This window comes from Sparus aurata, chromosome 12 (assembly GCF_900880675.1).
Source record: "Sparus aurata chromosome 12, fSpaAur1.1, whole genome shotgun sequence".
NCBI lineage: Eukaryota > Metazoa > Chordata > Actinopteri > Spariformes > Sparidae > Sparus > Sparus aurata.
Genome location: NC_044198.1, coordinates 238,525 through 265,312, shown reverse-complemented (window position 1 = coordinate 265,312; position 26,788 = coordinate 238,525). Strand labels below are relative to the sequence as shown.

At 39.3% G+C, this 26,788-nt stretch overlaps 1 protein-coding gene across 3 annotated transcripts in view; it reads left to right on the top strand.

The window, feature by feature from the left end:
• Positions 1-20,318, top strand: part of syk (spleen tyrosine kinase) — a 60,548-nt gene extending 40,230 nt beyond the window's left edge. For all 3 annotated transcript variants that reach the window (XM_030436073.1, XM_030436071.1, XM_030436074.1), the window contains 8 exons: positions 103-165; positions 1,330-1,408; positions 6,071-6,230; positions 8,936-9,145; positions 9,815-10,004; positions 16,984-17,124; positions 17,471-17,583; positions 19,759-20,318. In XM_030436073.1, coding sequence (XP_030291933.1) covers positions 103-165; positions 1,330-1,408; positions 6,071-6,230; positions 8,936-9,145; positions 9,815-10,004; positions 16,984-17,124; positions 17,471-17,583; positions 19,759-19,831 — 1,029 coding nt within the window. In that variant the 3' untranslated portion in view covers positions 19,832-20,318. The remainder of the gene's footprint in view (positions 1-102; positions 166-1,329; positions 1,409-6,070; positions 6,231-8,935; positions 9,146-9,814; positions 10,005-16,983; positions 17,125-17,470; positions 17,584-19,758) is intronic.
• The last annotated feature ends 6,470 nt before the right edge of the window (positions 20,319-26,788 follow it).

The window sequence follows — 26,788 nt, the reverse complement described above, 5'->3', positions numbered from 1 at the left end:
AGTTGACACATCTTTGTTTGGAGCCTCTCCCCTTGGATCGTCTCTACTGTAATGATCACATGCTTGTCTGTCTGATAACCTCTCTGACATTTTGGTTTCTAGCAAAATGCTGCAGGTGGAATTCTCTCCAGACTCAAAACTGTCCCCATACCTGGCCGAAAAAAGGTGCATTGCTACTTCTTCTGTGCTTTGTATAAACTTATTTGTCACCATGTTGGGTAACTGCCCCTTAACGCCTCCCCATGTGTAATTTTGCTTCAGTGGGGATTGCTACTCTTTAACAGGCTCCTTTTGATTTACATTGTTTCTCCCTGACAAACCCCAGATCAGAGCCGATAGTTTCACAACTGGAGCAGACTGCAACCCCGCATTTATTTAATTTAGAATTTGTGTGACATCACAGTAGTTGCCCTACTTGTGATTACAACACCACAGAGATGTTACTCACTGCAATTAAATTCTGAACAACAGCTGGAATACTTATGCTGTGTCCTTTTCTGCAGCTCCCTCAGAATGTCATAATGGTTCAACATGTCCTATACCAAAGTCTTCTCCCAAGCTATTTTTATATAACAATATAATATTTGGAATTTGTTGATATTCTAGTTTCTGATGTGGCCACACGCAAGACTATACATGACTAATATGGCAGATCTGGGCGACTCGTGATTTTCTTTAGCTCCAAACAGAAAATTCTAATCACAAGAAAATAGGGTTATGAATTTCACAAGTTCTCCCCTTCTACAGTACTTTCCACTTAAAGTGTAAACAGACAACAAAAGATGGGTGGATGATCCAGAAGCTCTGAAGCTTGTTTCACTCCTGTGAAGCACACTGTTTTAATACATTGTGCCCAAGCTTGTGTCGAATGAAGACTCTCACATGACTGTTGATATCCTAAGCTTAAAACATCACTGATGGTTCGGAAAGCTGCTTCATTCAGATTGACAGTTTTGAAAGGTTATAGCTAACCTAACCTAACCTAACCTAACTAACCTTTGCACAATAGTGGGATAAGAAGAGAGGAGAGGAATTGAGAAATGTTGGAATGTACTTCTTTGGATTAATGAATTAATAAGAAAAACTTCACATCAAATTAAAATCTAATTCTTATATTTGGAAGAATCTATCTTTAATGGACCTATACATTCCGAGGGAAAGTCTTTCACTGTAGTATAGGTTCCATATAAAGAGTAGCACGCTGCTACATGAAAGTATTGTGTACTGAATTATTTACTTATTTAGCAGTGTGCCCAGTGAAATATGCATTCTAAGTTTTCTACCTTTATGTTCTCTCAAACATTATCTTCTTTTATGTATTGATAATAGAGCCACGGATCTCGACACAACACCACGGATCTCAATCCTTATGAAACCAGAGTGCCCAATAATCAAGCAGGCATCAGAGGTAAGTTATAAACCTGTAAGTACACCCTTTGTTTAACAGAAAGTTGTGTATGCTGTTGTTCAGTTGGTTTTGGTAACTTGCTCGTACAGGATGCACTTCCATACACACTTGTTTTAGTCTCTCCTGTTATATAGATTTTTGTCCTAATGTACAGATACATATTCTCTTCCCCAAACAATGATTCTTTAAAAGGTCAGTCTACCAAAATTATAACACATTGTCTTTCTTACTCCTTCTAGTTTAATCTGTTTAAATTTCAGTTTGAGCACCACAACTATGGAGCCAGATCAAGGCCAAAAGGTTTGTTAATTTAAAAACAAATTTGATTAAATAAAATACAATTTGAAACAGAAAGATCAAGTTTTGATCTTGAATGATAAAAAAATTAAATGATAAAATAAGTGCAGGGAAAGGTTAATTTCAATCTAAATGTAATTTTGATTTAATCTGATATTCTTTTGAATCAATTATTTATTTAGAATTTTCACTTATATATAATTTCATATTTGAGATTTTATTTCTGTCAGTTGCATCTTTTGTGTTTTCAAAAACAGATATTATTTTGTTCACCATTAAATCTCTTTTTCACTTTCAGATCATATTTTTCAGAGTTTTGGCCCTGATCTGGTATTGTGAGTGACAGCATAATAAAGAAGGCTTATGGCTGTTCCAAATCATGTTGCCTTCAGGTAATTTGGGTCTTTGAGAAATTTGACTCAGTGCTTTCTATACAATGTATTCACCTGATTAGCAGTGAATTAAGTGATGCTCAGGAAAAAGTTACATTTACCGAGCTGTTTTAGACCACTCTTGGCAATTATCAGTACAAAAAACAATATCCAGTATTTAATATTGAAAGCGTTGAGTCATATTGAGTCATTCTCAAAATACCCTGATTGTTAAAGGCAACTTGGGGATGGCACTGAGACTTCTTTTTAATGCTGTCACTCACAATCCCATGCCCCCTCTCGGTTGATGCCACACGCCCCACGCCACATCAGGGCCAAAACTCTAAAACCTGGAAAAATAAGATCTGAAAGAGAAAAAAATCTGCAACCAAAAAAATTGCTATATATATGTATATATATATATATATATATATATGTATATATATATATATATATATATATATACACACACATATATATATGTGTGTGTATATGTATATGTATATATATATATAGATATATATATATATATATATATATATATATATATATATATGTATATGTATATATATGTATATATATGTATATATATGATATATATATATATATCATATATATACATATATACATAAATGTAATATGTATATATATATATATATATATATATATATATATATATATATATATATATATATATATATATATATATATATATATATATAAATATGTATATATATGTATATATATATATATATATATATATATACAGTGTTGGGGAGTAACGAATTACATGTAACGACGTTACGTAATTTAATTACAAAATTTACGTAATTGTAATCCGTTACATTACTGGGAGAAAATATGTAATTAAATTACAGTTGCTTTTGGAAATTTCAATGATTACAACTTAAGTTACATATGAAAAATCGTATCCCTGTATTACAAAGGTGGCTCTCTTTTAACCCGGCTAGATCACCATGGTAACTTATGGTTAGCTCATAACCTGGTCCCGACCAGGTTCTGTTCAGACTTTCAGCTTAAAATCGGCTATAAAAGCGCCGCTGTTTCACGATTTAACTCATTTACAGCTGGCGTCACCTTTACTTTGAAAGTCCAGTGGAGCTGGATCAGAGCGGAGCATTTGTATGGAGGGAGAGATCGCGCTGATCCGCTGCTGTTTACTTTCTCTCTGAGCGTCTCCGCCTACAGATGTTCAGCTGAGGGGATACGCTGCTCAACTGTTGATCCGACTCGCGTCAGGAGGCCATTTATTAGGCTATAGCCTATTTACTTTTATATACAGTCAGTCACCACTGAAAGAAGTTGTGCGCTCGCAGCAGGACAGATAATTTAACTTAATGTGGCCATGAATAAATTATTTGTTTCGCCTGTTATGTGTTGCCCAAACGCAAATCTTGAGTAGGTCTTCTCTGTTTTCTCACATTTAAAAAGGTCTTTGTACAGAGACAACATGAGATTTGCTTGTAGCTACAGCACCTAAAAAACCCACTGTAACCTAATTTCATACGCATACCCAGCCTCGCTTTCAATAAAACACACACTGGCATTTAATAATTGCCATCAGTGAAATATATGAAAACAATATAAAACACAGTTTAAAACAACAGTTGTTGTTGCTCTAAAGCGTCATATTTAAAAGCAGCTCAATGTAGAGCTGTCAGAAATTAAAATCAGCCTCCTCTTGTCATATTTGCAGCAACACTGTTGCTTCAGGCTGTGATCAGGCTTTTTTTGTATCCTCATACTCTCTCCATTAAAACAACCTGCTCCTCTTGGCTGAAATCAGCCCGTTGTCGCTCCATTTAGTGAGGAAGTGAGCCTCCTTCACAGTACAGACTCATAATATATGGTGAAACCTTTGAACTGAAAGGTTTATCACACTATAGGTCTTAAAATGTGAAAATGGTTAGCAGTTGAGAGATTTCATTCAAAATTAAGAAAAGTAATCAAAATGTAATCAAATGTAATTAGTTACATTACTTTGAGAAAGTAATTGAAATAGTTACACTACCATTACATTTTCAACAGGGTAACTTGTAATTGTAACCAACTACATTTCCAAAGTAATCTTCCCAACACTGTATATATATATATATATATATATATATATTTATATTTATATTTATATACATACATATATATATATATATATATATATATATATATATATATATATATATATATATATATATATATATATATACATATATGGTTTTAGAGTGGGGCGTGTGGCATCAACCGAGAGGGGGCATTAACAATCAGTTGCCTTTAACAATCAGGGTATTTTGAGAATGACTCAATATGACTCAGCGCTTTCAATATTAAATATTGGATATTGTTTTTTGTACTGATAATTGCCAAGAGTGGTCTAAAACAGCTCGGTAAATGTAACTTTTTCCTGAGCATCACTTAATTCACTGCTAATCAGGTGAATACATTGTATAGAAAGCACTGAGTCAAATTTCTCAAAGACCCAAATTACCTGAAGGCAACATGATTTGGAACAGCCATAAGCCTTCTTTATTATGCTGTCACTCACAATACCAGATCAGGGCCAAAACTCTGAAACTTAAAAAAATATGATCTGAAAGTGAAAAAGAGATTTAATGGTGAACAAAATAATATCTGTTTTTGAAAACACAAAAGATGCAACTGACAGAAATAAAATCTCAAATATGAAATTATATATAAGTGAAAATTCTAAATAAATAATTGATTCAAAAGAATATCAGATTAAATTAAAATTACATTTAGATTGAAATTAACCTTTCCCTGCACTTATTTTATCATTTAATTTTTTTATCATTCAAGATCAAAACTTGATCTATCTGTTTCAAATTGTATTTTATTTAATCAAATTTGTTTTTAAATATGTATGTATATATCTATATAGATATAAATATAGATATAGATATTCAAATATATAATAATATAATATCAGCATGAAAGCAAAATAATATTTTAATTCAAATTAACATTTTCCTTAACTTATTTTTATGTTGAAAATGTTTTCATTTTTATTTTTATAATTGAAGATCAGACCTTCAATTTTCAATGTCAAATTGTCTTTTCAAATGAACAAAACTGTCAGCCCTTATCTGTCTCCATACACAACCACTGTATAGTGGTGATTACAGAGATCTGAAAGGAAGATCAATACCTCTGCAAATTAAAAAGAAAGTGATTGCATGGGTAATTTTTGAGTCTCATTTCTAGCTTGTCAAATAGTAATGCTCTGGAACTCCCAACTCATCAAAAACTGATGCTTTGAGATGACAGGCAACCCGTCCCACAATCCCAGAGCATCTTTATTTGACCATTTGGGAAACTTTACTTTTCTTACAAATTGCACCCTTCAAAAGACTCCTGAAGACTCCCTATTTTAGGAAATAATTACCCAGGTCCTGATCTCTTTTGTACCAATGCACAACACTTCAGGTAATCTCCGCGATGTGTGATTTGGTCTCAGTGATGATCAGGTTTAATTTAGATCAAATCAGGAGTAAAAAATCAGGCGAGAATGCCTGGCCTTACAATCATTTTGAGAGAGATGTTAGTGCTTTTAGTTTTATACTTCTAGGTTAAATCGATGGCCCATGTAAACTAGATTGAACATTTTGTAGGGTGCTCTAATGAGATATTTGGCCATGTCCATGTCCCTTCAGAGATGCGACTGAGTTCAGAAAATCCCTAGCCGTAATAATAGTCTCTACAATAACAATAGGCCTGCCACAATTGGTGCCGAAGACCAACATTTGGTGATGAGATTATCATATACTATATATGAATATGACTTAGGCCATTATTTTAAGAAAGTGATGAAAAATTCCTTACATTACAACAGTTTCCTTGCACGAGTCAGTGCTTGGGCCCTAAAAATAATGCTTCCTTGTATTACAGTAGGGACAAGATAGATACCTGATGTGTCAACCATCGCTATTCCTTTAATGTGGCATGGTAATTTCTCCATCAGAAGCCATGCCAATGGACACAGAGGTATATGAGAGTCCATATGCAGACCCAGATGAACTGAGAAGCTCCACAGTGAATCGCGACCAGCTGTACCTGGAGGATGGAGAACTAGGCTCTGGGAACTTTGGTACAGTAATGAAGGGCATCTACAAGATGAAAAAGTACGCTGAATCACATCACACTACCTTACATCTTGCAGTAGTAATTTAAGCTTGGGGGGAAAGTGGCAAAATACTAACAAACATTAAAACAGCATAAAAGGAAAAAAAACAATATTTGAAGATATAACTGGCAAGGTCCTGACATGAAAGATCAACCATATGCTAGATGCACTCTTTGGGTTGACACACGTGCATTCTATGCACAGACAGAATAATCAGTCTTACTTGAAATGTGCTGCTTCATGAGAAACAATTGTATCCAAGGACTGACAGACTTCTTTAATGAGAGAAAATTTACTTCACAACTATCTCACTTACCTCAACCTTGGTTTCCACAGAAACAGGGCTTGTTTGTTTTAGGCCATTAACTGTGAAGGAAAATCCCTTCACATAAGTGATGGTGGGCAAAATCCACAGTCCTTGTTTATACAAATGTCTATCTTTTCATATAACGTGTTTGCTGCTGCGCTTCTGCGGTGACTTCGCAACGGGGGCCACCAGGTGGCAACAGAGTGTTTGAAACCTGAAGATTACAGTAAAATCCTGATGAACGGATTTGACCTTATCCCCCTTGTGGAAGGAACCATCAATAATGCTAATGTAGCTTTTCAGGGATTTAAGCTGTTATTTCTTTCATTTTGACAACCAACCCATGACAACACACCAGTTAAGGCTATGGTTGTTAGTAGCTGTTGTGGATTTTGTTCAAATCATTGATGGGGCTAAACTACCTAATATGTGCTAACAGCAGTTGCCACTTGTTGCCATAGCAATGGTAAACATCACATAATGTGAATACTGTAGAGTGCAGAGTCAGGCTACATTGTAAATACAGATTAGAGCCTTTATATTCAGCACAATATGCCTGATTTGAGTAGTTAGTAAACCTATAGAAAAGAATAAATTTTGATATATTAGAATGACTAATTTGGGATACTGTGATTTTGATACAATACTGTGATTGTTGCCATATATTATTGCCAATTTCTTAGGCCACAAGTTTCATAACTGCAGTGTTAACGCCATCAATATCCTTGTTATTTATCAATATTCATTTCCAAAGCTGTTGACGTGCTGAGTTCAACACTTTTTACACATCTTGGTGTGGACCGCCCTGTACAGTCGCTTGTCCACAGATCACAGCCTGAAGTTTGATCTCTGGCTCTTCCAAAGGTAGCCTTCTTTATTCAGTGCCTTGTTAGGTTAGTCAGCCATATACACAGTTATTATTGCTGTTTTTGTCTGTATTTTCATATCTCTACTGTGCCAGCTATTCAAGCCCACCACAGAGGAACATTTTTTTTCTTTTTTTAAATATAAAGATAACAAAACACCAAATTTTATAGTGTTACAAAGGCTCTTGCTATCAGTGTGACAATACACCTTGTGGGGGCTGCGAGATCTGTTGGACAATGTGTGAACAAAAAGGTCCACTTAAAGGCTAATAAAATGTGTACTCAAAGTAACCCACCTGGCCCGGCCCTGCTGCTGCTGACTGCAACAAACACACATAGAATGTGAAGAAATAAAACATAATTCTATTCAACTGTGTCCCTGTCTCGGGAAATGGATCAAGGGGGAAACCCCTCTTGCCTAACTAACATTTGACAAGTTCAAACAATTCTTAGTTTTAGTCTTACTTGTGTATTATATCTTCGATTCTTATTCTAGTTTCAATGTTGTTGAGCAATAAAGGACACTGAAATCTTGAATCAGTTTACATGGTACTCTGTACCATCCTGTTTATAACTACAGATTTAGTTTTGCTGCTTAAATGAGCCACGGTGTTTACTACAGTGACATTACTATGTGCATGGAAAGGAAACCTTTAAATGACTGAAAGCAGCCTTTTCCAATAACTGTGTTGTAATAATAAGTTGTGAACCTGCCTATGCAGATGCATTGCAGACCTCCTCCTCCAGTTAGATAGTGCATTTTGCTCATATACAGTCAAACTGAGTTGTATCATCATTATTGTTTATTGATTATTGTGACCCTAGAAGGGCTCTGTAGATATGGACTAATGAGGAAATATAACAGCGTGTCTGGTTCGAGAGGGAGGAGAGAGAAGCACAGTGCCCTCATGTGTTCATTGATATCTGTACCGCTCACGTGTGCCACCTGGTGGTTGTTGGTGCACACCTCAACTAGTGCAAAATCAGCCCCCTTTTTCTGTGCCTAGTCACAGCACCTTTAACATAGTGGTAATGGCGTCATCTGAAAGGAGAGACATCTGAAGAAGCTTCATCAGTACAGTAAGAGTTGATCAAATGCAGTGGAGATCTTGCAGAGTTAGTCTTTTTATTGAGAAAAATGTATCTCTTTGTGTTGCCTGGTAGCACACACAGAACACTCAAAAACGTTCATAAGGGCGTGGTTTGTCTGCTCTGCAATCACAGTTCCAATATTCCATTGTAATCACAAGAATCTATCAATTTAAAAAACAAACAGGAACTATGCCAGACAAAATCAAAGTATCCTGTAGCAAGAGATTATGTCTTTATTGTGCCAGCTGTTTCCTCTTCTTGCTACATCTATCATCATTACTCCACAATTACAAAGTAGTAATACACCCCAAAATGTAAATCTGCTAACACAACTTTTATCTATCTTGTCCACTCTGCAGCATAATTGTCTGGAAAGCGCATTTATGTTGAGTGTCTATATGCACAGTCATCCTAACACTTATCCTCTTAATATATTAGGACAGAGAAGCCAGTTGCAGTCAAAATACTGAAGAATGATGATAACAACCCATCAGTACGTGAGGAAATGCTGCGAGAAGCCAATGTCATGCAGCAGCTGGACAATCCCTATATTGTCCGGATGATTGGTATCTGTGAGGCGGAGAACCTCATGCTGGTCATGGAGCTGGCTGAGCTGGGACCACTCAACAAGTTCCTGCAGAAAAACAAGTATGTACTTCAACTGGATCCTGAACACTTAAACATACTGTACATCAGCATGATAAGAAATACCTAAAATGCCAGAAACTATCTTTGGAAAAAATGTATTTTACATTTACTTTTAGTTTTTAGTTTGGCCGATCTTAAATCTGCTTACATAGATTAGGAGGTGTTTATGACTTATACTGCAATCAGCAACCAGGGAGTAATCAGATATTTTGGCTTTATTTATTTGGAGCTGTCATCTCATCCATCATTATACATAGTCAATGGTCAGCACATATGCCTCACAGCCATCAGTCCTGCAGTCCATGCAGGTCAAATGAATTGGTAACCTAGAATTGACCGGTGAATGTGTGGTCTTTCTATATGTAATAAACTTGTGACAGATTGATTATCTGCCCATGTGGAATGGAGCCCTCACAGATTAACAGTAGAGTTAGCAGTGACAGGACCTGCAGTAAGAATTCCAAATTGGGAGAGAATAGGAAAAAGAGATTTGATAAGAAATTTCATTGTAGTTTTAGTTCATCTTAAAATGGTGGTTCAGCAAACACTTCAAGTTCAAAATTATATTATTATTTGCACAGTCAGCCAGTGCTTTATATCACTGAGGTTTACAGTTAAACTACAATAACAGTCACTTCCATTGGTAAAATAATAATTTATCAACAACAGGCAAACAACGATAAAGAACATCACAGAGCTGGCCCACCAGGTGTCTATGGGGATGAAGTACCTGGAGGAGCATAACTTTGTCCACAGAGACCTTGCTGCCAGGAACGTGCTGTTGGTCACACAGCACTATGCCAAGATCAGTGACTTCGGCCTCTCCAAAGCTGTCGCTGAGGAACAAAACTACTACAAGGTAAATGCTGACCTTCATGGATAAAATGTATTTGTTTTAGATTGTTGTGGCGTAGAGAGTAGTCTTTATTCAACACTTGCAAGTGGACACTTCAACCATCAACATGCAATGTTTCTGGCTGAAGGCTGAAACATCCTCTCGTGGGTTTTCTAATATACATGCCCACAACCCAAATTTACAACCCTATCTGGTGTCTAAACATCACCACACTTAACAGTAATTACCTGTGGTGGTTCCAAGTCAAGGATGAGAAGGGGGTTGGTAACATAAGAAACACAAAAACAAGGCATGACCTTACCCCTGTCCATACTGCCAACAATATTATGTCCAAAACAACATTTCTGGCATGACAGGTGATGTAAGGAGCCAGTCACTTAAAGGATGTTCCATGTGCAGTATTTTTATACTACATAGATTAAGCATGAAGCATTCAGGCCCATGGTGCACGGCCGCATAAATAATTAATTGTAGCTCATTACATTGGGTCAGAATATCCCGATATTTATTAACCTCAACAAAATATTTTTTTTAATGGATTTTATGCCTCCATGCTGGCAATAACTGTCACAGGAGACATTATGTTTTATGTTCATATATTTGTCCTCCCATACATCCATAATTACATCTCTTTGTCCATTCTTGTGAACAATGATATCTCAGATGGTGAAAGGTCAAGTTCACTCTGAACTTCTCATTGTTCCAATTCTAGTGAATGCAATATCCAAAAATACAGACTATGGCAAGCCTTTTTAACATTTATTAACTTAATCTGACTATTTGGAATCACGATTTCGGATATCAACATCATTTTGACTAGTTGTTAATACATTATCATGAGTCTACGACTTGAGAACCTGCAACAAAGCTTGGTTAGTCAGATTCGGCTGATTTCTCTTCCTTCAGTTACACTGACTGAAAATATATGGTTTTCAGACCATAGGATTCTTTGATTCTATTTCTCGCTGACAGCTCCTGTCATACAAGGGCTGCAGCATTTAAAAAGGTTGACAAAAATACTCAGTGTGCTCTGACACCCCACTAAAATGGCTTCCCATTGCAGTACCATTTACAGTATAGTACCATAGACGGTCCCCAGTGTTGCCATATTGGTCTGATGTTTTCCGATCCAATAATGGCTCGAAGTCCGCCCAAATTTATTTTGAAAAGCCCACATATTTTGAAATAGTAAACAACGGAAATGTATTCATAAACAATAGGAACAGTACTTGTGATTCATCACAAGTTTTCAATATGAAATAATAAAATAACAACTTAAGTGTTCATAGGTGTGCTAGAACGCAGATAGGAGGTTACATTGTACAATGCACCTATAAAACAATTTTCAATTTCTTCCCTCTGCCATCAAAATAAACTTACACAGATACACTTGCAACAAGCCTTGACAGTAAGTCTACTTAAAGCCCCCTCATACACACAAACACACAAAAGGAGGAAGAATAAAAGAGGAAGCAGGCTACACACAATCCCATGATATGCCATGATATCAGAAAGCAATACAAATAAACCAGCACAGAGGTTTCTGTAACAACGAAAATACAGATTAGAAAATTCTCGGCTGAATGAATAGATTGGCCAAAAGGTTGCCCAGTCTGGCAACACTGCTAGTTCCACCTCCCACTTGCTATAGCTTCTTACATCACTACAGATATCTGCAACGCCATTTCACCTAGGCAAAATTCAAATTCAAGATATCTATAATTACATTTTGACTAGATAGAATTAAAGAATTAAACTTCTTTCTTGATTAGAGATATCTCTCTGTTTCAAGATATCTATAACTTGATAATAGAAATCTACAATTAAATAATAAATATTGCTAATCTAGCGTGAGATATCTACAACATCATTCCGACTAGTCAAAACTTAATTTAAGATTTTTAGAAAAGGACAACGCAGATACCTTGAACTGAGGGAAATTAAAGATATCTTGAGCAAGAATAATTGGTAATGGTAGATATCTGAAACTGAAATTACAACTAGTCTTAATTCAGTTTCAGATATCCATAATACACACTGGATGGACTATAATCATTGAGTGACCCTGGATCAATGTGAAGTTTCTTAAGTAGTGGCTTATCCACAGCAGTCTTAAAGCTAGTCAGAATCAGAATCAGAAATCCTTTGATGTCCCGCAGACGGGGAAATTTGTTTGTCACAGCAGCGATAGAATATTACAAGAACAGAAACATATTACAAGAACAGAAACAATAGCAAAAGTAAGCAATAAAATTAAGAAGGGAAGAAATGGAATAGACATATAGACATATTTACATGATATAGTGCTAAATTAACAGCAGTTTTTTGTTTTGTTTTGTTTTGTTTTTTATATGTAGATTTTAAATACACATAATAAATTTGGAATAAATATGGGTGGACCCTAAGGAAACTGACCAGATAGTGCAAAAACAGAAGTGACCTTTGTGCAGACATGCTGCATGGTGCAGAGTACAGGGTGAGGTCAATAGGCTATTGGGAGCAGTGCTGGTTGTACAGTCTGACAGCAGCAGGAAGAAGACCTGTGATACCTCTCCTTCACACACTTGGACCTGCGATACTTCTCCTTCACACACTTGGACCTGTGATACCTCTCCTTCACACACTTGGACCTGTGATACCTCTCCTTCACACACTTGGACCTGCGATACTTCTCCTTCACACACTTGGACCTGTGATACCTCTCCTTCACACACTTGGACCTGTGATACCTCTCCTTCACACACTTGGACCTGTGATACCTCTCCTTCACACCACACACTTGGACCTGTGATACCTCTCCTTCACACACTTGGACCTGTGATACCTCTCCTTCACACACTTGGACCTGTGATACCTCTCCTTCACACACTTGGACCTGTGATACCTCTCCTTCACACACTTGGACCTGTGATACCTCTCCTTCACACACTTGGACCTGTGATACCTCTCCTTCACACACTTGGACCTGTGATACCTCTCCTTCACACACTTGTACCTGTGATACCTCTCCTTCACACACTTGGACCTGTGATACCTCTCCTTCACACACTTGGACCTGTGATACCTCTCCTTCACACACTTGGACCTGTGATACCTCTCCTTCACACACTTGGACCTGTGATACCTCTCCTTCACACACTTGGACCTGTGATTACCTCTCCTTCACACACCTGGACCTGCGATACCTCTCCTTCACACACTTGGACCTGTGATACCTCTCCTTCACACACTTGGACCTGTGATACCTCTCCATCACACACTTGGACCTGTGATACCTCTCCTTCACACACCTGGACCTGTGATACCTCTCCTTCACACACTTGGACCTGTGATACCTCTCCATCACACACTTGGACCTGTGATACCTCTCCATCACACACTTGGACCTGTGATACCTCTCCTTCACTCACTTGGACCTGTGATACCTCTCCTTCACACACTTGGACCTGTGATACCTCTCCATCACACACTTGGACCTGTGATACGTCTCCTTCACACACCTGGACCTGTGGTACGTCTCCTTCACACACCTGGACCTGTGATACCTCTCCTTCACACACCTGGACCTGTGATACCTCTCCTTCACACACTTGGACCTGTGATACCTCTCCTTCACACACTTGGACCTGTGATACCTCTCCTTCACACACTTGGACCTGTGATACCTCTCCTTCACACACTTGGACCTGTGATACCTCTCCTTCACACACTTGGACCTGTGATACCTCTCCTTCACACACTTGGACCGTCCGGTAACCCCCGGTTGCGTTTTGAGTCGAACACGGCGCAGTACAGTAGACAGCTGGCGTCTCGAGGCCGAGGAGTTTCCGCGATAATCACATGATCACTCGCGACCGCAGTTATAGGTCTGTGTCATAAAAACAACAACACGAAGTGTTTCCGACCGAAGGATCAGAAGAAGAGCTTGTGTTTGTCTCTTTTTTAAGATTTGTGTGCTGGTGTAAACACGGAGTGTTTTATTTTGAAAAGTAACCGGATGTCATATTGTTGTTTCAGTGCTTGACTTCCTGTCTGCTTGGTGCTAAATTCAGCTGAATTGCTGCTTCGTTTTCGAAATTTAGACCAATTAGAGAGCAGTTTCCTCGCACATCACACATTTTGGTCCACTTGTAAATGCTGCTGTGTGAACACAAACCAAACTCGAGGTAATATGCAACATTGTAAGAAGTTGGTCCCTCATTCGGACCAGAGCAAACGAACTATAGGTGTTAAAACGCCCTTAAGGAGCTGCCCAGTGCTGTGAGAGTGACCTGCAGGGATGGGACTGCTGCACCAGCAGCAATGACAGCTTGTCCATCATCCTGCTCTTTCCCACCTCCTGCACTGAGTCAAGAGGGCATCCCAGGATGAAGCTGGCCTTCTTGATAAGTTTATCAAGTCTCCTCCTGTCTGCTGCTGAGATTCTGCTGCTTCAGCAGACTACTCCATAGAAAATGGCTGATGCCACCACAGAGTCATAGAAAGAGGTCAGGAGTGCCCCCTGCACCCCAAAGGACCTGAGCTTCCTCAGCAGATACAGTCTGCTCTGACCTTTCTTGTATGTAGCAGCAGTGTGATCAGTCCAGTCCAGTTTATTGTTCAGGTGACCTCCCAGATACTTGTAAGATGTCACCTTCTCAATGTCCGTACACAGGATGTTCACCTGTGTGCAGGGTTGTTTGTGCCTGCGGAGATCCACCACCAGCTACACTAGTAGAGATGGTCCTGATCATAAATGTTTTGCTGGGGCAGTTAGTTGATTTTGAAACTGGGATTAGACAATGACTCAAGAGAGACACTTTCAATATTTTTAGGAACTGAGACCTACTGGGAATCAGCATAGGATGTTTTACAAACAAAGTTGGAAAACAAGGTGGCCAGCATGGAGTAGCCACACTTTTCACACTGTGTCGACATTCATTGTTAATAATTAGCTTTGCCTAGCTCAGACGTGTGTTACTTGGTATAAATGAACAAACACACTGTGTATCTCGCTGATATAAAAAATAAAATGACTTCCAACTCCATGGACATGATGGTTCTAGCAGCAATGTTGAAGCGAAGCTTAACATGACAACAGATTTGATCTGCAATATGATGTCAACACTACTAGCAAAAGTGTGCAAACCTTGGAGACAACGCCAACTACTCTGACCTAAGACAACCCTATGCGAACGACTAAAATCATTGACCTGGAGGGCAAAAGTTAATTCATATCAATGGCCTCCCAGAAGACATCAAGGGTCCTCGTCAAACACCATTTTTTTCACAGCTTTTGGTGGAAGTCCTAGACGAACAGATGCTCACTTTATCCTCATAGCTTGACCATGCTTACTGTGCCCTGACCCTAAGTTCACACCGCAGAAAGAAACCCAGATCTGCTGTGATATGTTTCACAAGTTTCAGATTAAAGAGTTGATGGTGTGTGAAGCTTGCAAACTGAGGGGTAATCTTAAATACATGGACACCTTGATCCACATCTTTGAAGACTACACCACCAAAATACTGGAACAGTGCTCTGCGTACCTGGATGTCATGAAGAAGTTGTATAATATAGGCTTTGCTGAATTTTACATTGACTATATCACTACATAATCAACCTGATTATTATTAATAATAGTATTATTGGTAGTAGTAGTAGTAGTAGTAGTGTTTGTGAGTTCTGAAGGCACTCACATCTTCTGTTCTTCAATGCAGGGAATTCTTTATTATCATTCTGCTGCTTTTTTTGGTTTGCAAATCCTTCAACATTTTCGAACAGAAATCTCAATAGAAAACATCATTCAAACATCAAATTGTTCATCTCAACTACAATGTTTACTATATCATCCAAAATGTGTATATCTTTTATACTTTCAGAAATATTCAATGTTTTCTCCAGGATTTTCCCCATTAAAATGTATGGAGGATTTTAGAAATCCCACATTTTTCATACTTTCTCTCACGTTTTGAAACTTAACTACGCATTCACGCTTTCAGCTACAAACTAATTTCAAACCTTGAAAAATTACACAATTTGTCTACATTCAAGCTATCATTCAACTTTCAAATCCCAGTAAAACTTTTTTTGAAGCTTAGTCTTAAATTAGTTATAATGATAGTCAATTAGAACTTTCTTCAAACCCACTCATTGTCAAACCCTTTCGATTCCTTCATACATTCACATAGAAATTCCATTCAAACGCTGAAACATTCACAAAGATTAGGACTCTGTCATTTGTCAATTGTCATATCAATTCAACTTATTCATATCATTCATACTTGTAGCACATTCACAGTTAAAAAATACAGCTTTTTTGGAGCCAATATCAGATTTTTACGTTTGTGTGTATAGGACAGAATGTTGACAGACAGACTGGAGTACTCTGCAGTGTTGCACACATATGCCTCTGGCAGCAATTGGACCAACACTCTGTGGCTGTGTGGGCTTTGAAATGACAGGAGCGCTGAGTCAAATTAAACTGAGGAGAAAACAATCTGGATAACACCTGATAATATGAGGCTAAAATCACTATTAAATCAACTTTCTCAGTCAGTTACAAAGACCAACTTAGTTACTATCACCATGGTAACCTTTGATTCCAACTGGGGACCTGAGACAGATTTGCCATTGAGTGCAGTTTAACACACAAGCACACACACAAGCACATCTGTGACTCATTGACTCATTCTCACTGTAAATTCTCTAACTCCATCAGCTGCTTCTCAACTAAAATTATAGCCAGCATTGCACACAGCTTGTACAATATTTTGAAACCATCATTCTCACCCCACTATGATGACTCTTTAGACTCTTCAGACTTCAAATATGCCAGCAGTTCAGTTTTGAGTCTGCTTTTCAGCAAACCTTAAACAAATTCCACTCATTAGAATAACTGATGGAATGCCCTCTGTGTAATCAAGCAGCCTGCACTCTGATTCTGCAAAATCACCAACATTATATGAAATCATACCTACTGATGCCTTTTGTCTCCTCTTTCAGGCTAAGGGTCATGGGAAGTGGCCCGTGAAATGGTATGCTCCTGAGTGTATAAACTACTTCAAATTCTCATCCAAAAGTGATGTGTGGAGCTTTGGGGTGCTCATGTGGGAGGCCTACTCATATGGCCAAAAACCATACAAGGTAAGAACGATGTCTTACCAATATGTCTTGCCGCGGTATTCAGCAGTTGTCGGACAGTGCACGCTCATGGTTTGGGGGAAGTGGCTTTGGAGAGAGGCCTGAGTTTACGGGCTGGATACTTTCAAAAATCTAGCCTGGGCTTGACCGTTTCTCTAACTTACTGGCCCCAGCTTTAAAGGTTATATAAGGAGCAGCCTGTTAACCTTTCCCCAATACTGACAAAGAAAAAAACACACAACATACAGTATAAGAAAACTTCCAGAGAAACTATTTGATATCAATTCAACCATTTTCCTTTCAGAGGTACTCAGCAATAACTTCCTGATGTATGTATTACTGTCTATAGGGAATGAAAGGAAATGATGTCATGCAGATGATTGAAAGTGGAAAACGTATGGATACCCCAGTGAACTGTCCAATAGAGATGTATGACCTCATGAGAACCTGCTGGACATACAAGTAAGTGACAAGTTGTCTCTGAGTCATTACAAGGTTGGATCATCAACAGACTGTCTTAGACTAGATAGTAGGGGTGTGATGTGCCACATGTTCTCTCAATATTAAAAGTGGTGAAAAGCTGTCTCGTTATCAGTACATAACAGAGGCAGAGCAGCATGATGGAGTCTGATGTTGAATCGGTGTAATATTCATGCATTGAACTCAAAATGAGCAACAAAGATGCCCCGCCACTTTTAAATTGTTTGTATGGCAGCATTTTGGGGACCGGTAAATAAAGGGTAACAGACTGACAGACAAAACAAGAACAATATGTATGCACTGTAAAAGAATAGCGTCATACATTGTGGCTAACAGGAGCACTATGCAAAGAAACCTACAGAACCAGCAAAGGGTCTCTACTAAAGTCCCCCATAGCTGTGAAGAAAACATTGAAAGGCATGACAAATGCACATGGCACTGGTAGTATCAGGGCCGCAGTATTGGCAAACTGAACCAGAGTGAATGGATAAGCCAGCGGCGCGGAGTGGGGGCATGTCGATATGACAGTCTGATAACTACACAGGTCCTTCTAACAACAAAATAAGAAACGGAAAAAACTTTACCTCACCAAGTGTTTGTGTTGATAAAAATAATTGCGCCAGTCAGTCGAGACTTCAGTGAACTTTCCCCCAGAAAACAGCATTTCTTCCCACGAATGACAGTCAGACAATATACAGTTAACTGATGATGATTATGTAATTATGTAATTTAGAGCGAAAAACGTTACTTTGTCACTTTCCAGGATGTTTGGTGGGTCAGTATCTCAACCACTACACATTATAACAGCATCCATATGATTACAAACAGTCAGCATGTACATGTTTATATTATCAGGAGGACACTGGGGAAACACCTTGAAAACACACATATGTCATCATCATGACGTGTACTGTCACGCCTCTATAGGATCTGCAGCTCCGTCTTGCTGTGTCAATTACACACAGCTGCTTGGCTCTGTGTGAACAAACAATGGCGGAGAATTGGCGAACTGCCACTGCGGCGTCTCTGTGTGAAAAGGGCTACTGACGGGGATCTTAAACGGGCAAACCATTGTGACTGACTATGCGCTTAATAGCCCAGATTATCTTTGGGTTGGGCAGTGTAGTTGTATCAAGCTCTTAGCTATTTGGTCAGTCTCTGTTTGTACTTGTATTAAGAGAGTAGTACTTTGATTATTGTTTGCACTTAAAACACAAGTCAAAGAAAAACGTTTTTTTATTTTTGTCATTTATACTGTATTTATTTTTTACTTTTGATATGTGGAAAGGAGATAAGTTAGAAGGTCATGCACAGCCTCAATTAGAAGTTAGAAGCTCATGCATAGTTCATGCACAGTTATAAGTTCTGAAGAGACCACACATAAATCATACAGGAGAGAAGCAAGTCAGTTGAATCTGTGGCAAAACCTTTTACAGTGTTTACATATTGTTCACATCTTTTACTTTATATGATAATTCATACTCAGTCAGAAAGTAGAACTGAAGTGACATTTATTACAAGATGATTACTAGTGTCATGCTTTATGCAACATAAAGCCAAATTTGGCTATCAGTAATAATGAATGATTATCAGGTATAATTAATAATTTTTATAAATATAAGATACAATATACATTAGATCATCTCAAGGGCACCACCCTTGAGGTAATAAACTGTCAGTTTATAATTCTGATTAATAATTAACTTAATAACTACAACCAAAAGTTTGGCAACACTCAGTCTTGAACAATATTAAATAGACAGCATGAAGTTTTTAAAAGTAATTTATTTGAACACAAAATGAAAATACACAATCAAACTAACATGTACTATATACAGGTGTGTGTGTGTGTGTGTGTGTGTGTGTGTGTGTGTGTGTGTGTGTGAGAGAGAGAGAGAGAGAGAGAGTGGTGTCATTTGTATATTCTCATGGTCCCCTGCCATATGTGTTTGTCTTGAAGAACAAAAGCAAAATGGAACGAGAAAAAGTGATGTCACTATTTGAAGCTAGTGAGTTCAATTCAATATCAATATTGTTTATTCTCTTGTATTGTGAGCTGAGTGTATCATCACACCCCTACTAGATAGGAATAATAAGGTCAGTGCATGTCAGGATACCCAATTTCTGATTACTACTTGTGGTTTTCATGTCTTACAGGGCAGCTGAAAGGCCTGGATTTTCAGTTGTTGAGCCAAGACTACGAGATTACTATTACGACATTTCACAGTGATTCTTCGCATTGTTGTTATGAGACATCAACTATTGGTTGATGAGAAAATTGCATTTAATCATGTATGAATGACTGCAGATGGTTATGAATTATACATGCTGTTGTAAAATGTGGAATCAGTATTATTCTAACTTTTAAACATATGAACAAACAATTATGGGACAGTTAACATTCTCAACTGATATGTTTATTAGATGTCTTTTATACTGCAAGTGCATTATATGTATTATAGCCCTACAATTGCAATGTCATTATAGCTAAACCAAAGATTTTGAATGACAGTCTGATTGTTTCAGTATAATGGACTGATAGGACTGTCTCTGGACGTAAAGGTCCTGGGGTTATCAGTGATAAGTGTTTCTGTAGCCTACTCACATATGAATAAATTTGGTCACTGTAACAAATTGTTCTTTTCTGATATCTCTCCCGGTGATGGTTTAAAGGTAACCCGAAAGCTTGAAACATTAAAAAGGCATCCTTACTTGAAGTAACTTTACTCTTGTTTAAAATATCACCAGATGTTCTGGAACCATTGTCCATAAATTGTATAATATTGACAGGTTTTACCATTAAAGTTGTGTTCAGATAATACTCTGGGAAAATAAGATTCCGTGGGCCATTTACTGAAAAGCTGAACAAAATCCCCTTTAACAAAAACTCTTTTACCTAATGTTTGGTAAATTTTGTACGGGATCATAAATACTGTTCTATAGAACTATAGTAGGATATAAGAATTTGTACCTATGGAAATTCTATCTAAAATCTATAAGATAAGTTGAGAGGTCTGTTGTTGCAAAAATACTGATTTAAAAAAAGTTAGTGCTAAAAAAAACAAACAACTCAGTTGGCTAGGTTACCGAGAGTTGCTTTTTAGCAGTTTTAACACTTTTGTGAAAAATGTGTGTAGGGGGAGGCCAGGACATAGCCCTATTAAGCTTGTTGTGAGCAGTCAGTTTTGTTAAGTTCTGAGAAACTATCAGAGTTTACTATCAGATATTATATTGTAGTTTAATGTCCACATAAAGAAAGCGCTTTCCAGTATCAACATTCTTCCTGGTGTGGTTGGTTGAATACAGAAAACAGATTTCAGCGTAGAATGGTGTGTCTGTCTGATGGTGTTCACAGTCTGACAGCTAAGCAGATCCTTCACACATCAACTTAAAGTAAAATGACTGTTACGACCCAGCTTGTTAGGGGAAAAGGAAGCAACATAAAACCAGGTGTACTTGGTAAATTAAAGTTATTTATTTGTCAAAAAAACACAAACAATATGCGGACAGAGGGCCTGCGAGTGCTGTTTAAATCAAAGAAACAAATATGACCAAAAGAGGACTCGTAAAACTGAGCTACTGTTGTTAAACAAAATGAAAATAAAACCTCCCTGTCTACTTCCCTGTTAACTCCAAACCAAAAACGGTCAAAACAGCACCCCTCCACCTAGTGGATCTAACAACAACAAACTACACGTGTGTGTGTGATCAGTTCTATTCCAACCTATGCCTGGCCCAAGTCCACAGACAATTAACAAGTGTCTCATTCACAACAATTCACAATTTGTATACTTTCGAGAGACACAGTGGCTCAAGTAAAATCACAGCCGCCCCGACTGCCATGCTGGCAGAGATTTGTAGCCACTTCCGCCAATTGGTCCGTCTGGATTGGTGCGTCGTTCCAGGTGCAGCTTGACTCAGAATCCCTCAGGCCAAGAAGGGGGAGGAGCACTCGCATCATGAAATAACACCAATAGGCAGGCAGGCAGGCAGGCAGGCACACACACGCACACAAACACACACATACACACACACACACACACACACACACACACACACACACAAACCGGAGACAGAGCTCGGCGACGGCCATAACAATGACCCACAAAGCAACGTCACAGGACCGAACAACAGTCTTGTGGTAAATGGTAGTGTCTTTGGCAACTTGTATGAGGGAAAAAATACCACAGTTATTTGTGGAGAAGCGGTTTCTCATCCTGTCTGTCCTACCGACTCTTCGTCTGTCCCCAGCAAAAAAGACTTGCAAACAAAATAATCAAAAATATCACACCAAATAAAAACTGAAACTGAAAAAAGAAAGAAACAAGTGATAGATTGGTCCTCTGTGAACTAACCCTCCCCTTCCTTTGTCAGTTAGAAGAGATGTCCAGTCAGCAGGTGTGTTGGTGCAGCCTTTAGTCCTGATGCTGTGTCACTCTGCTGTGCTGAGGGACAGGAGCACCTGATGCTGTGTCACTGGGCTGCTGGTGAAATGTGTTAAAAGTGCATCTGAATAGAGAAGAGAAGTTTATGTGACCACGAGATGTTACATTTTAATAAAATATAGAAATAACAAATGCTTGGTGTGTGCTATACATAAGACTATTATAGACTAATAATGAAAATACCATGAGATTCATTCAACTGTATCGTCATAGCCTATGAATGAAATATGAAAGCTAAGGTATGGAGTATTAACAGTAATACACATTAACAAACATAAATTGTGACACAATAAACCAAAGGCTTACAACTACCCTATTGCTTATAAAGGGGATGGAACACTAATAGCATTTTAACTTACAAGCAGGAAAACACAGCCAACAGGTTAAAATAACACCTGAACAGGCCTAACGTTAACTTTCCAAATGTCCCTGATGAATTTAGGGGGAGTAACATTAACTTATGTCGACTTGAGCTGTTGACTGATTATTAAACAATGCTCCTATTGTCCAAAGTAAGCTAGCAAGTCAACACTCTACTCCAACAACGGTAACTACGATGCATTAAACAATTAATTTCATTCACTTCATCACATTGACGTCACTGTACCTCTATCTTCTTTCCGTTTTTTCTTCCTCTTCTTTCCTTCTTTTCCTTCCCTGGGTGCCGGGTGGTTTCAGTCTTTTGGACCTTGTGATTCTGCTACAGTATCAGTAAATCTCTCTCTTGGTCTTGGGGTTAATTTACCTCTCACCACTCACCCTCTGTTTTTTTTCCTCCCCCCGGTTTGCGGTTCCCCCTCGTGGATGATGGCTGAGGTACCAGAATGGAGAAGAGTCGTGACTTTGCTGAGCGAGCTTTGTTTGTTCTCAGCAATGGCGGTACCAGCTGGCCATCTGATATAGTAGAGCGAAGTAGATTAACCAGCGATTGGACCATCATTGTGTCCTTTGTGAGGAGAAAACCGGATCTTGTATATGGCAAATCAGCAGGATTGGTCTACAGCAGTGATGTTGGGGGAGCAGGTCAGTCCATCGTCGAGGATTAAGCCAAGGTACCTCGCAGTCGACAAAGGTGATACTGTGATGTAACGTGGTCGGTGCAGGGGAAGGTTATGGTCCGCTTTTAGTGGCGGTAGCTCTGGTTAGCTCAGACGACACGGCAGGCAACATGTGGGATTTCCGCATATACTTCTATTCAACTGTAACTTACAGACCATACCAAGCCAGGTCGCTACACACACACACAGACGCCGTCAGGGGCCCATGAAGGAAGAACAAGAAAAAAAAACAGCTGTCCAGAATTGCCACAGGCACTGTTTTTGTGAATGAAATATCTGGGGGCGGGCCGGTAAGGTAACGCTGAGTGGCCTTGATGCCTGTCAGTCATGATGAGTCGCGTCTCGTCACCTCTTGCTGTGTCTGCAGCTGAGCACTGTGATGCATGTCTCTCTCCCCGGCCGGGAGAGTTATCATACCGTAAAATACCAAATAATGAGGGGCGTTTATTTGTTTCAATCACTTAACAGACCAGGCCGCAATTTGGGACAGGCGTTTAAGTCCTTCCTCACAAAAATCCGGGACGAAATTGTCACAAACTTCGCCAGCTTCTCGGTGAATTCTGCTGGGCAATAGTTGTCTCCTGCAAGTAAAGTTGTTGCGGTGGAGGAAAAGTACGGAAGATGTGCAGACTTCTGACTTTATTCTCAGAATTCTGACTTTTTTCTCAGAATTCTGACTTTAATCTCAGAATTCTGACTTTATTCTCAGAATTCTGACTTTTTTCTCAGAATTCTGACTTTAATCTCAGAATTCTGACTTTATTCTCAGAATTCTGACTTTAAAGTCAGAACTAAAAAAAAAATTCACATGTGGCCCTAATCCTCTTCCGTAGAAAAGATTCAGCCAACCAGCACTCACAGATAACTCTTCATCTCTGCTGTCACTCACGGTGGCGTACATTTGTTTCTCCATCGCCCTGATCATTTTTTCGGGACACTCTCTCGTGGCGTGCCCGTATGCTGATAACTAATTCCTGCATGTTTATCTCAGGCTCCTCGCTAGCCTTCTTCCTCCCTCCACCAGGCAGCCTGGCCCTGTTGCTGTAGCCTACTCCTCGGACAGACACTGAAGCTCAGTTAGATTTTTTTCGCCATTCTCTCACTCTCTTGGTGTCGACAGAGAAACGTCTAGCGGCTGCTTCTCCCGAGTTTTCCTCTGCACATTTTACGACAGAAAGTTTGAATTTCAAATCGTACTTTTTATTTTTTGCTGCACCGGAGCCATGGCGATCATTAACGTGATGCTGACTGACAAGAAGCAAGCACAATATGTGAAAAAGGCGAAGAAGAAAAACGTGCGGTGTCAGTGATCACGTCTTCTTCTTTGATTTAAAAAAAATAAATGAATTATTCATTTATTTGGTTATTTATCAAAATATACATCTGCACCCAGCGTTTAAAGGGACCCTGCGGTTAATTGAAACCCGGCTATTATTTGGTAATATAAGGTACATTTACACCCCGCTCTGTACGCCAGGGAGGGGACGGCGGCGGCCATGCGCATCCTGGACGCGGAGTGCTGTGTGTCTCCTCTCTGCTCCGACTGCAGGCTGGACTGCTGCGCGAGGCTACTGAGAGACTGACCGCCTGTGAGTGCTTTTGGACGGGGGAGGGACTCACGGCAGCACCCGCTGCTCGTTGAGCACAGTAACTGCAGAGCGATACGTGCTTTCAAGTCAGAGTCTCCAAACACCACAAAAGTCTCCAATAACACCAGTAAAAGTCGCTAGATTTGTCGGTTGTCGCTTTTGACACAAAAAGTCGCCAGAAGGATGATTTGTTTGTGTGTTTAGTCCAACCACTTGCATGTCAACATGGGGGGAATTTTCGTGATTTATTTATTTTTTTTCCCAGATTTATTTTTTCATCCCATCCTGTAGCATACTTGCACCGCCCCAGGAGAGTGTCCGCGCCTCCCCCAGGGGGGCGGGCCCCGCCGGTTGAGAACCATTGGGTTACATTATTCACTTAACAAAAGGAGGTGCCACCTAGCGCTACATTCAATAACTCCGACTGTTACATATTTCTCCCTGGTGAACATGAGGCTGTCCTCAGCTGTGCACAGCATGACATGTACCCAAGCTTCACTTAACATTTCGTAAAACATTAGTCCCTAAAAAGTGAGTTGTAATACTCCAGACAAGCGGTACACAGCAGAAGACATAACTAAACTACACTTAGCATTTCATAATACATTACTTAATGGAAAGTTAGCTGTAACACACAGGTTAAGAAAACACACTCAGCACACCGATATACATATCAGTTGACAGAGTACAAAAACAAAAAGTTATGCCATATCTCAAAATACAAGGTGCAAAAGTATGCAGCAAAATCCCACTTTTTTCTTTGCTTTACAACAAACCACTTCAGTAAACCTAACCAGTGGCGAACACAGAAGGCAACATAAATGCAACAAATGCAAAAACATTTTAACTCTGCATTGTTTATCTGTTAGTCATATAAACCAGATGACTTAACAACCCAACTGTCTATATCAGGTCAAGTCTCTCCTCTGCAGCGTCCAGCTTCTTCCGACTGTCCCCCAGTGAGACATCAGTCTTCTTGGGAGGGAACAGGGGTAAGCTGACCTTAGCATGTGGGGCTGGGGTGGCCAGGATGACCTCAAAGGCCTGGCCTGAGGCCCTTTTGTCGAGCTCCTTGACCCGGGTATCTTCAGCAGGCGCCATCTTTAGAGTGCACTTCACAAAGCTAGTCCGCAGTGAAAAGACTTCTCTTGTCCAGACTGAACACGGAGGTCGTTTGTTTTCTCCTTAATGTCCAGTCAATAGGAAAGCAACAGAAATCACACACATCCAACGCTGCCAACGCGCGGTACTCCAGTAACGTAACTCCAGTGTTCACAGCTATGGTTAGCTTGAGGAGAAGTTAGCTTCCAACAAGGCACTGTCGCGTCCGGGAAAACTGTCACTCACACAGATTCCCGGGGTTGTAGAAGCGTAGAAGGCAGGCTGGTCCGGTCCGTGCGTGCGAAGAGAGGTCCAGGGGATAATGTTCGGGCGCCAATTGTAACGTGGTTGGTGCAGGGGAAGGTTATGGTCCGCTTTCAGTGGCGATAGCTCCGGTTAGCTCAAACGACACGGCAGGCAACATGTGGGATTTCCGCACATACTTTTATTCCACTGTAACTTACAGACCATACCAAGCCAGGTCGCTATGGCACTAGTTATCACATGCATACATGCCTTGACACACATAGGCCGAGGATCCTACACCTATACATCACAATATAAAATAAAATAAAAGGCTGGTCTTCACTCCGCTGGCGGCATTGCTACGCATGGTGGAGCGGAAGCACAACTCAACTCTTCTTCTAGGTACAGGTTACATTATCCACTTAACAAAAGGAGGCAAGAACTCCGACTGTTACAGTGACATCCTAAACATTATCTAGACATTCCGAGATGCGCGTTGCAACCTGGGTATCAGAGGATGGGGAAAAAGAGAGGAACAGTTAGGTGTCGTCTACATAACAGTGGTGAGACAGATTAGGGTTAAGGAGGTTGTTTTGTGAAAGCTAGAAGGACAGTTGGTTGTAGACTGCGTGTTCGAAGGTTTTAGAGTGGAATGAAAGAAGAACATCTGCAGAGTGCTGCTGTGTTGAAATGAACATCTAAGACAGTACAACATGAACTCCTGCATGAGCTCAGTTTTGAGAGAGTG